General features: G+C 28.2%; 1 protein-coding gene across 7 annotated transcripts in view; it reads left to right on the forward strand.

The window, feature by feature from the left end:
• The first annotated feature begins 8,177 nt into the window (after nucleotides 1–8,177).
• Nucleotides 8,178–15,298, forward strand: part of LOC145197426 (adhesion G protein-coupled receptor D1-like) — a 44,377-nt gene continuing 37,256 nt past the window's right edge. For 5 of the 7 annotated variants that reach the window (XR_016449529.1, XR_016449530.1, XR_016449528.1 and 2 more), the window contains exons 1-3: nucleotides 8,178–8,316; nucleotides 14,203–14,253; nucleotides 14,391–14,624. Coding sequence is in view for 2 of the 7 variants with exons in the window: in XM_090077481.1 (XP_089933607.1) it covers nucleotides 14,211–14,253; nucleotides 14,391–14,624 (277 nt within the window). In the remaining 5 variants the exon portion in view is untranslated. The remainder of the gene's footprint in view (nucleotides 8,317–14,202; nucleotides 14,254–14,390; nucleotides 14,625–15,298) is intronic. The other 2 variants (XR_016449535.1, XM_090077483.1) reach the window with 1 other exon arrangement.

Genomic DNA, 15,298 nt, shown 5'->3' on the forward strand with positions numbered 1-15,298 from the left:
TGTTTAAAATTAACTATTTATTTTATGTTTTATATTTTAAACGTTCGCTAAACGCAAGTTAAGCAATAACCTATAGATACAAATATTTTATATATTCTGTTTTAAATTTTAAAAATATTATTGTGACTTTAATATTCATATTGTAATTGTAAATTGCAATCTTAAAATGATTTTTATTATAACTTCTGACTATTCTTTTTGTTCACCGAGCTTAAGCGTTGCCACGTATGACCTAATGATTTACAGTTGGGTAGTGTTTTTTGGTGCAAGGAGAATTTTAGTATAATAAATTCGTATTTAATGGCTATATACATATGCACAAAGTCAAAAGGTATTTGATGTGCCTTCCAGGCATCGGCAGGATTTGCCATTCTTTTATATGTAAAAATTGCGCTGAAAGATATACACAATTTTGCTAACGATAAGTGCGTTCTATTCAAACAAAAATACAAAAATAATATGTATATCAATGCATTCAAATTTTAGTGAAAACTTATTATAGGTCCTATGCTATTCCGCTATCGCTTTATCATCGATTTGCCGCTGACGGACCGTTCAAAAGTTACAGCATAAGTGCTGACAGTAGTTCGTTGTCGGTCCGCCTGCTTAATGTTTGCTGGGTATATATATATCCCAGCAAACATTAAGCAGGCGGACCGACAACGAACTACTGTCAGCACTTATGCTGTGCCGACGTCGGCCGCCCGCTGCGTTGCCGCGTAGGCTTGCACATCGTATTTACATCGGTCCGTTAGCGGAAAGCTGCAGGCGGTTCGGCAGCGGACCGATGGCGGCTAATCGACAACTTTTGAACAACGTTCCGTCAAATAAAATAGTATTTAAAAATGATATACTTACATGCCAGGTTGGAAATCAAACTGTGAAACCCACAGCAACTTAACGCCAATGGTGAACCTTTTGCAAACCATAGGCCTAAGACACAAGTGCAGATCTGAAAAAGAATGAATCAAAGACAGAACACATCAATAAAAATATAATTTGATGAACTAAAATATAGTTTGCACATTGAACATAGTTTTCACCATGCAAACAAAAACATAGCACAATATAATATACTATGAAAATACCTTGAAAAAATATAAAGAAAGCCAAATAGTTGAATGAAATAAAATGGTTTAGTAAATAAGTATATAATTTTTTCAAACAGTAGACAGACTCCAGAAATTATATTTTGGATTTCTTTCAAAAACAACATTGAAACAAATAACATTAAAATAATAAAATCTATCTTACTTTATTCACTGGTAACATTTAATATCACGATCAATTTAAATTCTCATTAACAATCTCATATACAAGAGGTTACACTAAAAGGGAATGAAAATGAAAAACATGGAAACAGTAATATTTATTGCACAAATACTTTACTCCAGTAAGTTTAAAATATAAAATATTTAAAAATATATTAAATATTGTAAAATAAAGATAACAAATTTGTAAATAAATATAACATATTTGTAAGTAAAGATGTTTATTTTATTTAAAATTTTTATTCATCTTCTGAACTAAAAAGTGCCTTTATATTTAATGGCATTGGTAAACTTGATGTAGGCATCAGTTTTTTCTTGGCCGTTTTGTCCAAAAGCTCATTATTGAAACTTATATAAATTTATATAAATTGTTTTATTTACTAAAGCTGGTATATATTAAAAAATACATATAATATAAATCGCTGGGTATATTTGGACATTATAAAAGATAATTTGAAATCAGATGCTGCTAAATTAAAGTTAGGAAATAATTGGATATTTCAACAGGATCAAGATCCAAAACACACTGCTTATGTTGTAAAATCATGGTTGCTCTACAATATTCTAAAACAACTGCATTCTCCTCCCCAATCACCAGACTTTAACCAAATAGAGAATGTGTGGGATTATTTAGACAGACAAGCAGGAAACATAGAATAACAAATGTTAATATGCTAAAAAATATCTTACTAGAAGAATGGAATAAAATTCCATCTTCTTATACCAAATAATTAGTGTCATCGATGAACAGAAGATTAAAAGCTTGTGTAAATGCCAATGGATGCTCAACAAAATACTAAAAATTTTTTAATTTTTCATATTCTTGTTTTTTTTACAAGTTTTGTTTAGTGTAGAAAAACTTTTGTGAAATATTATAAATTCAAAAATTATACTTTTTCAGTTTTACAAATAAATATTTTTATTTAGTTAATTATTTTTTATTTCTTGTACGATATATTCTTGTTACTTTGATATAAAATTATTTTTTTGCATCTAAAATGGTTTTTATTAAGTGTTTTCTCTAAATTGTAAGGTATACGAAAACTTTTGTGACTGACTGTATATATATATATATATATATATATATATATATATATATATATATATATATATATATATATATATATATATATATATAAATTAGTCTTTTTAATTTTGAGTCTTACAAATATATATAGCATCTATATCTATACTTTATATCAATATCTAAACTCAATATTATAAAGTATAGCTATAAGTATAGCTATAAGATTATAACAATGTTAAAATCATATAACTTTTAATAAGCAATAATTATAGCTTTATTTTATAATATAAAGTATAGATATAGATTCAATATAAATTTATATATATATAATTTATATTTTAAGAATAAAAACTAATTTGATTTTTTTTTACATCTTATTTATTTAATACTTACTGTTTTACTTAGTATATAATTTTATCAGAGTTATAAATATTAAATAAACTATTGTTAAAAAATAAATGTAATAACAATTTTAAGCATATATTTTAACACTAATAAGTTATAATCAGTGAATTTTTTATAAAATAGTCACAATATAAACATCGATCAATCTAAGTCTCACCAAAAGCAGGCACTTCAATTGAAATGCCTGCTTTTGGTGTTATAACGACAGCTTACCGCTATCCGAAAGCCAACTCTGGATTTGTATTGGCAAAACTATTATGTATCGCCATGTGTTTACCGAAGCTGGCATGCCGATTTAAAAACGTATCCACAACGAAGCGTTTTGCCGTTTTTTAGCCAACGGCGGTGAGCCAACATAAAATCGAGATAACGGTCCATCATCGGTTAGCCAGCAGCAAAAATCCGCATAAAGCATCACAGTGGGCCAGCAGCGGCATACTGGCGGCGGCTTTACGCATCACGGTCCGCTGAAAGCATGTTTGCTGGGTATATATATATATATATATATATATATATATATATATATATATATATATATATATATATATATATATATATATATATATATATATATATCGTCGGTTGACAACTAAAACTCATTAAGTACAGTTTTATGGGAAATTGACTCTTATACACTATGATGCCCAAATATTAACAACATATTGCAAGAAAAAGTCACTTAGTGCGTAAATCAATCCGAAATAGAAGTATTTTATCTAGAGATATCACATTATTATCTCGATAAATGGAATTTTAATAAAATAAACTAAAACTTGATTATCTCAAATTAGCTGCAGTGTCACTTAATGAGTTTTACGTGACAATAGACGATATAATACACGTTTTGTAAATTTCTAGCTATAGTTTTATTTCATTTTTGCATTAAAAATCAAGTCTGCAAAATAAATTTAGTAGTTAAAAAAAACTTGCCTTTCAATTTATTATAAAGATAAACTTTGATAGAGAACTCAATTCTCAAATACTAAGTTTACAAAAGTCTAAAGTTTACTTCAGCTAAAAATTTCAAAATATTGGCTTTGAAATCTTTAGACAATAATTGTCTTTAAGACAATTTTCGCAAATTGACGCATTACTTAAGAGCTATTGTCTGAGAAATGTAGGCAAAATAAGCAAATTTTGGAAGTGATGTCTTCAAATTGTACTCATTTTTAGATATTTTGCAAAAGACAATGAAAGTAGGCCACTGGTAATTTTTTTTCTAAAATTTTTATTGATTTCGGAGATATTGGGTCCCAAAATTTGGCCCGTTTTGAGAAAACTTTGCGCATTGAGTGCAATTGCTACTTTGAGGAGTAGTTTTAGCAACATGAATATGACAGAAACATTTCTTTTTAATTTTTTTACTAATCTGGGTAGGTTTCTACAGTAAAAGTAAAAATTCAACAAGATTACATTTTCAGTTGTCTAGAAATCGTGGTCCTAAACCACAACATTTGAAATTTTACCCTAACTTTGAGCTCTAATATCTCTTAAGGCCAATACTTGTACGTAGTTTTTTTAGATATTTTTGAAAGACACTAAGACATACATTGACTTTTTGGAACAAAAACCATGTGCACGCAAGGACCTGGGAAGAAGTAACCTGCCAAAAATCACTTTTTGCGTTCAACGCGCTTTGATAGATCACCCATAACAACCGTGGCCTTAGGTCCACCATGAACAGTATAAGTTATTTATTTTCCTTAAATATGCATCTTTAAATATCTGAAAAAAATCTATGTGCTCGAGTGATAAAAAGCCTATAGATGTCCTAGAAGTAGCCTTATTTTGCCAATTTTTTAACTAAAAAAATACCCTAGCAACGGTATAGATATACTTAGCAACGGATACTTTCCAGCCTTATTAATTAGTACTGCTATTAAAAATTTTAACATGATACTTTTTTATAAAGGAACTGTACAAGAGAAATTGAAAAAAGAATTTTTTTTTAATTTTATCAATGAAAGAAAGAACCATTAAACTTCAAGATCGTTTTTTCCGTTTAAAACTGATGGGAAATGCAGTTTTATAAGAATTAAGAAAAATATATAATAAATTTATTAAAGGCCGATCTGAATCTCCACGTTGTCAATATCGTCTTTTTAGAGTGAATAATCACCTCTTTCATTAGTTGGTGTTGGTGCAATCTTACAAACAACGTCAAGAGACGAACATTGGAGAATATTTTCTTTGGTTGGCCACTTGAAGCAGTTCTTTCCAGGTGTAACAGACATTTCCATACAAGAAACATATATTCCATTATCATTGACCTAATGGTTAAGGTAAAGTAACGTCTAACCATTGCTGCTTCCTAAATATTCCTTGAAATTAGTTAATATGGTTAATAAACCAATAACTTTGTAATAGATTTCAATACACAAAAATACAATATTATAGTGTTAAAACTTCTTACATTTTTAATTATTGCAGGATACCATTGCATAAAGTATGAAACAATAATCCAATCACCAATTTGAAAATCAGCTGCTAACTCCTTTGCAATCAACTGAATATTGTTGTTTAAATCATCTTCGTTTTCAGGTGCATCTTTCATATCAACAGTTTCATCAATCATATCATCAGTTAAGTTAACCTCTTTACAAAAAGTGGTTGCCAACCTTCCTGTTCTTTTTTGCTTACTCCATCTAAAAAATTACACTTGAAGGATAAAGGAAATTGCTAAATGTTTATCTCAAGTCCCAAAAAAAGAAAAAAATCACATTTTTTAGCATAATTACTTTGGGTATTTGTAAATATACAAGTTCATTTACTTGCCTACAGAATAATGATCGAGTTTGTTGAGTTGTCACATATTCACTTGGCTTTAAAATTGTACTCAGCTGCTGGTGAACTTGCTTTATCTAAAAGAACAGTGGACTTGCTCTAAATGCTTCACACAAAGAGCTAGCCGCTTTTTTTGATTCTTTGATAGTTTCATCTGAAATGATTGTTCTATCTGGAACATATATGTCATCAGCAGGAAAGCAAGGCTTTATTGGTGTTGGAGCTGGTTCTAACATGTCAATATTGTTACCTGTAGAAATACTTTTTAGGTGGTTGAAGCAAAATACGGCTCCAACAGGAAGTGATAAATTCTTTTCACTATAAGCAGCAAGGGTGTTCAAAGGGACGGATCTAATTTTTGGTGCTTTTTTACCGATTTGAAATTCATGTCTTGGGTGTTGACAACTGTTTGTCTGCTTCCGGCCAATACCAAAAGAAAAACGATGGTACGCACATATTGAGTCATAGCGTAAAAGATAAGCTTGTAGCCGGCTATCAATCAAGGTTTTTTCATTCACTGGTTTGTCGGTAGTAGCTATAAAACAGTAACGTTAGATTTTCCACCTATGAAGTAAGAAATCCTGTTTCTTTTAATAAAAAAGCAAATAATGCTCTAATATTATTCATACCTTTAAAGCTTGTAAATGATTAGTTATGTCAGCAGTTAATTCATTAACTTAAAAGATTCCATCTTTGTTCCAACACTTAAAAGGACCACAAGAAGTCTTCTCTTTATTAAAATATATACATTTCTCATAAGGACTGGCTTTATTCTTGCTCTCTGACATGTTTTGTTTATTGTTAATTATTTATTGACTAATATTAAAAAAATGCAGTTTTTACTAACAAATTTTAATTCTTCTACTGAAAACTACTGAAAAAAATTTATGTCATGTAACTCAAGCAATGTTCTACCTGATATAATATATTATATTAGATAGAACATTGTATTTATATACATTTTTTATTTGTTTTTTTTTTTAAGTGCGATATGTATTTATTTCAAGTTCTCTTGTACAGTTCCTTTATAAAAAAGTATCATGTTAAAATTTTTAATAGCAGTACTAATTAATAAGGCTGGAAAGTATCCGTTGCTAAGTATATCTATACCGTTGCTAGGGTATTTTTTTAGTTAAAAAATTGGCAAAATAAGGCTACTTCTAGGACATCTATAGGCTTTTTATCACTCGAGCACATAGATTTTTTTCAGATATTTAAAGATGCATATTTAAGGAAAATAAATAACTTATACTGTTCATGGTGGACCTAAGGCCACGGTTGTTATGGGTGATCTATCAAAGCGCGTTGAACGCAAAAAGTGATTTTTGGCAGGTTACTTCTTCCCAGGTCCTTGCGTGCACATGGTTTTTGTTCCAAAAAGTCAATGTATGTCTTAGTGTCTTTCAAAAATATCTAAAAAAACTACGTACAAGTATTGGCCTTAAGAGATATTAGAGCTCAAAGTTAGGGTAAAATTTCAAATGTTGTGGTTTAGGACCACGATTTCTAGACAACTGAAAATGTAATCTTGTTGAATTTTTACTTTTACTGTAGAAACCTACCCAGATTAGTAAAAAAATTAAAAAGAAATGTTTCTGTCATATTCATGTTGCTAAAACTACTCCTCAAAGTAGCAATTGCACTCAATGCGCAAAGTTTTCTCAAAACGGGCCAAATTTTGGGACCCAATATCTCCGAAATCAATAAAAATTTTAGAAAAAAAATTACCAGTGGCCTACTTTCATTGTCTTTTGCAAAATATCTAAAAATGAGTACAATTTGAAGACATCACTTCCAAAATTTGCTTATTTTGCCTACATTTCTCAGACAATAGCTCTTAAGTAATGCGTTAATTTGCTCACGCTTAGTATCATTGCGCCTGCGCATTGTAAACATTCACAGAACAAGTCATTTTATTGCAATAATATATATAAGCTAGATATCTAACTCGTGCTAAAGTTTTTGCCAGCCTGAAATGACACAATTATAAATAAAAGCAAAACAAAAATGAAGTGTTGTCAGTTTAAATAAAACGGCATTAAAAGCTTTAAAATCTTTCTTCACTTTTTCTTACGGAGTGTTTGTGAAGTTAGACATCTAGTTAATATATATAATTGTTTTATGGTCTGTTCGCAGATATCTAGCCGATTATGTTTTCCGATGAAATACAAGTTAACTTATTTTATTTGTCAGACCGACATCGGGCCGATGAAGTAAAACCATGCCGATCTAAAGCTGATATAAAACATGTCGGCAAGACATCGGGCCGACGTCCATGTGATATCTGGGATAGATAGTTTAAAATTAATATAGGTGTTTGAAAATGACATAAACTTGAGGTATGACTGATAAAATTAACTGGAAGTACTTTATGTTGATAAAATTTGCCATACCTTTATTAAATTGAAAAGATTATTTAAAACTTTGCTAATATGAGATTGTATATATATATATATATATATATATATATATATATATATATATATATATATATATATATATATATATATATATTTATATATATATACAACACACACTCACACCTAGGTTTATAAATATATTTATTGTATTTCGCTTCCAGCCTCCAATCTTTTGAGAGAAAGCTTTCGATATTGTAATTTAATTTAAGTACAGTTAAAGGTGCATTTAACAGTTAAAAACAGAAAGTACAAAATTTAACATCTGCCATATAATAAAAGAAGTATAAATTCTAAACAACAAAGAAAGCGCTGCTTGTAAATACGAGAATCATGATAGATCGGCGAGGTTTAAATGAAGGAATTCTAAAGAATCTCATAGAATCCTTGAAATAAAAGATTTTCAAAAAAGGTAATTTTTTTGTTCGTTAACTCGCATTTTTGTGGCTTAAATTTGAATTTTTTTTTTTTTTTTTGAGACACTTAAAGGAAACTTAAACGTGCAGTTTGAAAACTCTTTCTTTTACATAAATTCTATAGCTTTTTAAAAATTGTGCTTCAAAGCACAGTATCAAAATAAAATATAAATTTCATCTTTTTTATCCTTTCTCAGATACAAATAAGAACAATTTGGTTTCATGCAAGAATTTCACTTAAAGATTTTACCATTTATTGATAAAATCTTTAAGTGAAATCCTTGCAGGAAATTACAATTATAAATTACACAATTCAATTTTGTTTTTAAAAGTTTTTACTTATCTTTTTTATTTTTATTTCACAAAATTATTTTCTTAACGATAAAGAATGTCGCCTTGATTTAGATAAAGTTTAATTCTGCAGATTGGTGAACAAAACAAACGCAGCAAAAGTTTGCGTTAAATAATGTGGTCGTTGCCAAAAAAAATCCTATTTTACCGTATTTGGAGGTTTTCTAAAAGATAGCTTTGAACATAGTTTGGGTTAAACAAATTATAGATTTTTTTTAAACTAACAAGCTCTCACAATAAACTTTTTGTCGGATAAAAAAATGCTTTGATTCAAAAGTCATGGTTGGTAGCAAAACTAAATAAAAAAGACTTAATATATAATGTATGATATTCTATAAGTAACTGTGCTATAAAAATATTCGATCAAAAAAACACAATGGTAGAAAGAAGATATTAAAATTAAAACAAAAGTTGATTTATTTAACACTGTTTCTTTCTCCCAGGACATATATATATGTGTGTGTGTTTTTTTGTGTGTGTCTGTGTGTGTGTGTCTTTGTGTGTGTGTATTTATAAGATTCAAATTAAAACCTAGATACGTATTACGATGCGACAGCCCATCTGTAAAGGGACGATTAATTATTAAATATATACTAATTACCCAAATGAATGCTAAACTACTCCCTTAGATTAGCTTAAGTAAATTCCCAAAATAATGCACTACAAATACTTGATTTTGTATACGGCATTATTTCTAGTTACTTAAATATATCTGTTAAATTTAGTTACAAACTTAATCCAGTGATATATTTTCACAATAAATCTGAAACTTCATTTTCGAGCATAATTTTGGAACTTCAATCTGGAAGTATTTTGGAGGATTTTTTTTACATTTAAATTATGAAAGTTTAAGCAAAAAAATATTAAAAATTATTTTATAATTTACATAAATAAACTTAATCAGTTAACTCGGACTTTGTTCAAAAACTTTAATTTTTCTTTTGCGTTTTTCTAAAGATCACCTTTCAAAAAAATGCATTTTTTTTTAATTTGAATTTTGAAAATAAAAAAAGTTACTTTTTTTGAAAAAATGGTGAGGCTTTATTATTAACAATAAAAACTTGTAGCACTGTGCCGTACAAGTCTTCAGGCTCCCAAAGTTTGTGCTCCACTCTATGAAGCATGAATTGTTGATTGTAATAAAAGTATATTATTAAGAAGGTAAGACAGATGAACGACAAAGTAGCTTAGATTTTCTCTTCAATCCAATTCAAAATCTTCAACGGATGTTTGGTCAAATATGCGTTTCCGTTTGATTAACAAAAAGAGACTTTAACACTTTTTCATACTATTTTTTTAAACTTGGGGTCGAGCTGTAGGCTGTTACACAAAAAATGAGTAATTTGATGCTGGTTTGACAGACAACATATTTTTGCTATTACAAATAGACTTGAGAAAGAAAACTTTTGATGCATTATATACCTAGGAAAAAAAATTGTGATAGCCTTACATATCTGTTATTTTACTTCAATCTTAAAGACACTGCCCGAAATTGCTACTCAATTAAAAGCGTTAAACTTATTTTTTATAAGTTTTAAATATAAATAGCACTTGTTTCAATAAACTAAAGAAAAATCAATTTATATTAAAAGGCTAATATAGAAGTTGGTCATTATACGAAATTTATCGTTAAAAACCGAAAAAATCGAAAAACTAAATGTTGATGCATATTATTTAACATGCTTATAATATACGATTATAAACTTTGTTGTTTTGTTTTGTTTTTTTATTTTAGCAGATAATAACATTTAAAAGTTTTTTCTTTTCTTATTTTTAGCAGGTAATAAACAAATAAAAGTTAATTGAAACAAAAAACTAAAAGAGTTTTGAAAAGAAAAATATTTTAACTATTTAAAAATATAATTTTTTAAAAAATGAAACTTTGAAAAAGCTAAAATTTTTTCAAAAGGCAAGATAGATTTTTTTAAAGCTTTTACGACATTTGGTACGATTTTTACTTACGCCTCTTTTAAGTTACTTAAATACTAAAGTAATTGTTAAAACAATTTAAGTATTTAAGTAAACATATATTGATTTAGAAAAATTTGTACCAAAGTAGTCCGTTTTTCAATTTTGTATACAGCTACCCAAAACATAAATGTTACCGCTTTTTGGTGATTTTGGTGAAGTTTTGATGATTTCTCGGCGTTGTTTTACCATATCTGCCTACTTCAATAGATTTTGCTGAATACATTGCCAAATGTCTCAAAAAAATATTGTTTGTTTCTTTGTTTTCGCTTTGTTTCTGATAGTTTTGTCTTATATATCATTTTTTTATTTATCTAGTTTTGTTTTATATATATTTCTAGTAATATTTAAAAAAATGTTAAAAAAGGAAAGTGAATGGGTGGAGCCTTCTAGAAAAATCTGAAATTTGGAAACATGTATCACTTTCAACAAGGGATGAAAATATTGTTAAGTGCAAATATTGTCCATCAACTTTTAAGGTCAAACAAGCATTACTTTATCATGTAGAAAAAGGAGAAAATATAAAAATAAAAAAAATGATGGGTTCGAATTTAAGACCTAATCCTAGACTTTGAACTGTTGCCAGTTTTTCTAAGATTCTTCTTTTCAAGATTCTTCTGAACTTGTTTTGGCTCGATTGATTGCTGTTGATCATATTCCCATTTATAAATTTTCAAAAAGTATTGATTTTTAAAGAGGATTACTGCTCAAGGTTTTAAAATTCTAAGATCAAAGTGACAGTTTCAATATTTTTTGGAAGAAATCAGGAAAAACTTAAAAAAGAGGCTTAAGATATTTGTCAAAAATGACTAATGTCTCAAACCTTTAAACTTACAAAAGAAGAATGATGATAGGATTTCATTGACACTGGGTGAACAGACTTCCAATAGAAATCATATGTGTTTAAATTTACACTTGTCAGATATTTCAGTTTAGACACCTTGGAATGATGAGGCATGTTGGCTCAATGAAAGCTGAAGATGGTCTTAAACTGATTGAAACGAAGCTTGAAGATTTTGAGTGAAATCTTAATAGTAAGATTTTTGAAAAAGTTACAGATGGAGACAGTGTAATAAAAAAAACCAGAATAATTGTCTCAAAAAACTTATTAACAATATCTTACTTATGGGATTACAGTAGTTAATGTACTTTACAAAAAAGGAAATAGTCTAGTAGAAGATAAAGATTTTTGTAGTGACAACAAACAAGAGGACACTAAAGAAGTTGCTGATGATGATAATTAAACTAACTATCAAATTTCAATGGGAGGACTTGACGTAGACCATTTGAGACCACTTGACGCAGAAGCTGTTTAGCTATGTAAGCTTGATGGAATTAAAACCACTATCCAAAAAAATTTAAATGGTTGCAAGGTTTTTGTCACTTCTAAGAAATGATGATCTTAAATGCTGTTGTTTTAACGAGTTTAGGAAAGAGTTAGCTTAAATTTTGGATACAAAATTTGGAAAATATTGGAATTCAATGTCTAAAATGATTTCAAGATTTCTTGAACCAGCAGTTAGGAAAACATCAGAGTATTTTAATGAATTGGAAATGCTACCCACTGATAATAAGGTTAAAGCTGCTAAATATTGGGAGATCATGATACAATATATGATGTTTCTTTTTTTCGAGTCAATGATGAAAAAAAACTTACAAAAGAAGAAATATTGAATCACATATCTTTTAAGATATTTAGAGGCACCAAATCAGTTTGATCTAGTTCAAAAAGATTCAGTTTTAAACTATTTGAAGAAAAATAAACTTCCAATGATAGCAATAGATGTTTATTCTCATCTTTTTTATGATCCAAAAGATGCATATACAGATGAACATGAGCCTACAATATTAAAGTAAAGAATCTTTATAAAAAATGAGCTGAAGAACTTGACCAAAACTCCAATTTAACAATAAACAAGGCTTCCCTAAATTTATTGGCTTGCATTAAAAAAGAAAAGGCTGTATTTTAAGTATCAAATGTTGAGTCAGAAAAATTTTAGGAAAATTTTGTTTTACTAGAATTTTTAATTGTCTGCGACAAACTGTTGCCTGATTTACAGTATTAGAGTAGCCAACTTGAAAACCAATTGATTTTAAGTTTTAATACGATCCAATCAATACGATTCGTTAAACCTGCTGACTAAAATTTTATAGGAAATTCAGTATTGAAAACAAACGCCGAATTAAACCGCTTTCAACCAGGTTCAGCCAGGTGTTTGCAGTTCTTCTTAAACCTGTTGTTAAAAAGCTTAAAAGCACTTTTAATCGCGTTTATTAATTTAAATCTTCTTTTAAAAAAATATTTAGACTTATTTTGAAATGAAGTTAGGGTTGGTAGTCATTTTCTCACCAAGCGCCATTATATTTTAAATTTCTTTATGTAAGAAGATTGAAACTTCTGCATTGACCTTCTTTATAAAATCAACAAAAAAAATCGTAACGTTCAACAATCGTAAGATCATAATGTTTATTTGATGTTTTACAGAAGAGAAAAAAACGAAGTTTTTAGGTTTGAGATTTGCCATGGATTTTTATCAAAATATGTTTTTTTTTCTGCTAATTATACAAAAAAGTTATAAAAACTTTATACTTTTGTAATTTTTTTTAGACATTGTTGTAGGTTTTTTTTTGCTAATTAAAGAAATAAAAACCTTTTTAATAAAATTTTTTGAAGAAAAATTTATGATAAACTTCCCCTCGTCCAAATTCAATATCAACTTTTTGCGGTTCATTCGGCAGAAGTGTAACTGGCTAATTAATAAATACCAAAAGCAATTATAAATCGCATTAACGCTCTCGTAGTTAGAAAAGATAATTAAAATTCATTTATACTCGAGTTTAGCTTTGTCAGAGCTTTTTAGAGGTTTTTTTTAAACTTTTACTTATTATTTTATAAAGCTAAAAACTAAAGACATGCATTATTAGACCAATTTATGAGAACCCGTTTAACAACAAGTACAACATTGAATTTAGTCAACATGTGTTTCTATATATATCCCCTGCAGGACGTTCTTCAAATAAATTCATCCTTCAAAATAAATCTCTTTTAATTTTTTCAAACAGACTCAACCATTTTTTGCATGATCAAAACAAATCAATAGATTTACTAATTGTAATCGGAAAATCCTGGTCGGAGCAAAAATTCTCAAAAATTTTTCTGATACTAGTAAAATCATAAAAAAAAGCCGTATTTTAGTCTTCTGGAATCAACAGGCCAATTTAGTTTAATTCTTAAGAAATCGTTGTTTAAAGTTTTTTTTTTTAGCAAACGATTTAAATCTTTAAACTGATTCTTTGTCTTGATGAAACTGCGTCAAAAATAACTTTTGTGAATTATATATTAATCAAATGTTTCGGACTTTAATCTATTCTTTAATAAGGAACCTAAACCATAACTTATTTATAAAGTTGAGTCGCAAATGTTTCATTAAAATAAAAAGCAAATCCCAGCTAACAAGTAATCAGAATAAAAATGTTTTATAATAATCAAACTTTGAAACGTTTCTTTTAGATTTAAAAAAAAGAAGTTTTTGAAACTAAGTTATATATATATATTTTTAAAGGGTTGAGGATGAATCATCTGTTTTTGTTAACGGCAGCAGCGTTTGTGACAGGTATATTATCAAATAAGTTTTCGTTTGAGGAAAAATTTTAGCAAATGCAAAACTATATATTTTAAAATGTTGATGAAAAAACTCTGTTAACAAGCATTAAAAAACTTTAGAAAGCTTTTATAAAGTTTATATTTCAGGAGTTTGTACTGCATGTCATCTGTATATTCGCTTGAAAGAAGATGCTTTTTTATCAATCGATAGCGATAATTTCCCTGTTATCTCAAACAAAAAACTGGAATGGAAGATAACAAAGGTGTATAACTTGTTCATCAATTTAAGTGTTACTTTCCAAGATACAAGCACTAATAAATTCTTGGCAGTTAACACTGGAAACGAAATAAAATTGATTGATGGGGCTAGGAACAACATTTGTAAGTACATTATTATTTCTCTCTCAAAAAAAGATATACTCTTCTTTCGAAGAAATGTTTACTGATACGCTATCTTTGATTTTAATCAATAACCTTGTTTTAAAAAATTTAAACGGCAAAGCCAACTATTTATCTGAATTGTTTAAACCTCGGTTATCATTTTTATTTATTTTAATGAAATGAAACCTATACTCTTAGTATACTACTCGAACTTTGTATAATAGTTGAATTTTTCATAAATAGTGTTTTACAAATATTTCATAAATATGTAATAAAAGTCCTCTTGTTTAGGATTTTCTAGAATGAAAGGTCTGAGTGTTTTTCTAACTTCTAATACAACTTTATCCCACTGTTCTGGGATATCTGCTAAGCCATTTTCCCTTAAATTACAAAATAATTGGAAACCTGCGCATCAACTGATATAACAATATGACTGTTATATCAGTTGATGTGCTGTTTCCTGTGAACTGTTAAGCTCTAGTCAATTGCAAATCAATCTTCAATTTAAGTTTTTTTTCCTTCAGGAAAATCTATAACTTTAAGTTTCGTATTGACTGAATATTATGAAGAAGTTAAGAAGAGATCTAAACGACAGATTTCAGAAAACTCAGTATTTTTTGTAACTTATTTGGATTTTATGCAAGTAACAAAACTTTTATACATTTCTTCCCTTC

Source organism: Hydra viridissima, unplaced genomic scaffold, assembly GCF_058129835.1.
Source record: "Hydra viridissima isolate aposymbiotic clone 2 unplaced genomic scaffold, HvirCarnegie_v1 scaffold_2, whole genome shotgun sequence".
NCBI lineage: Eukaryota > Metazoa > Cnidaria > Hydrozoa > Anthoathecata > Hydridae > Hydra > Hydra viridissima.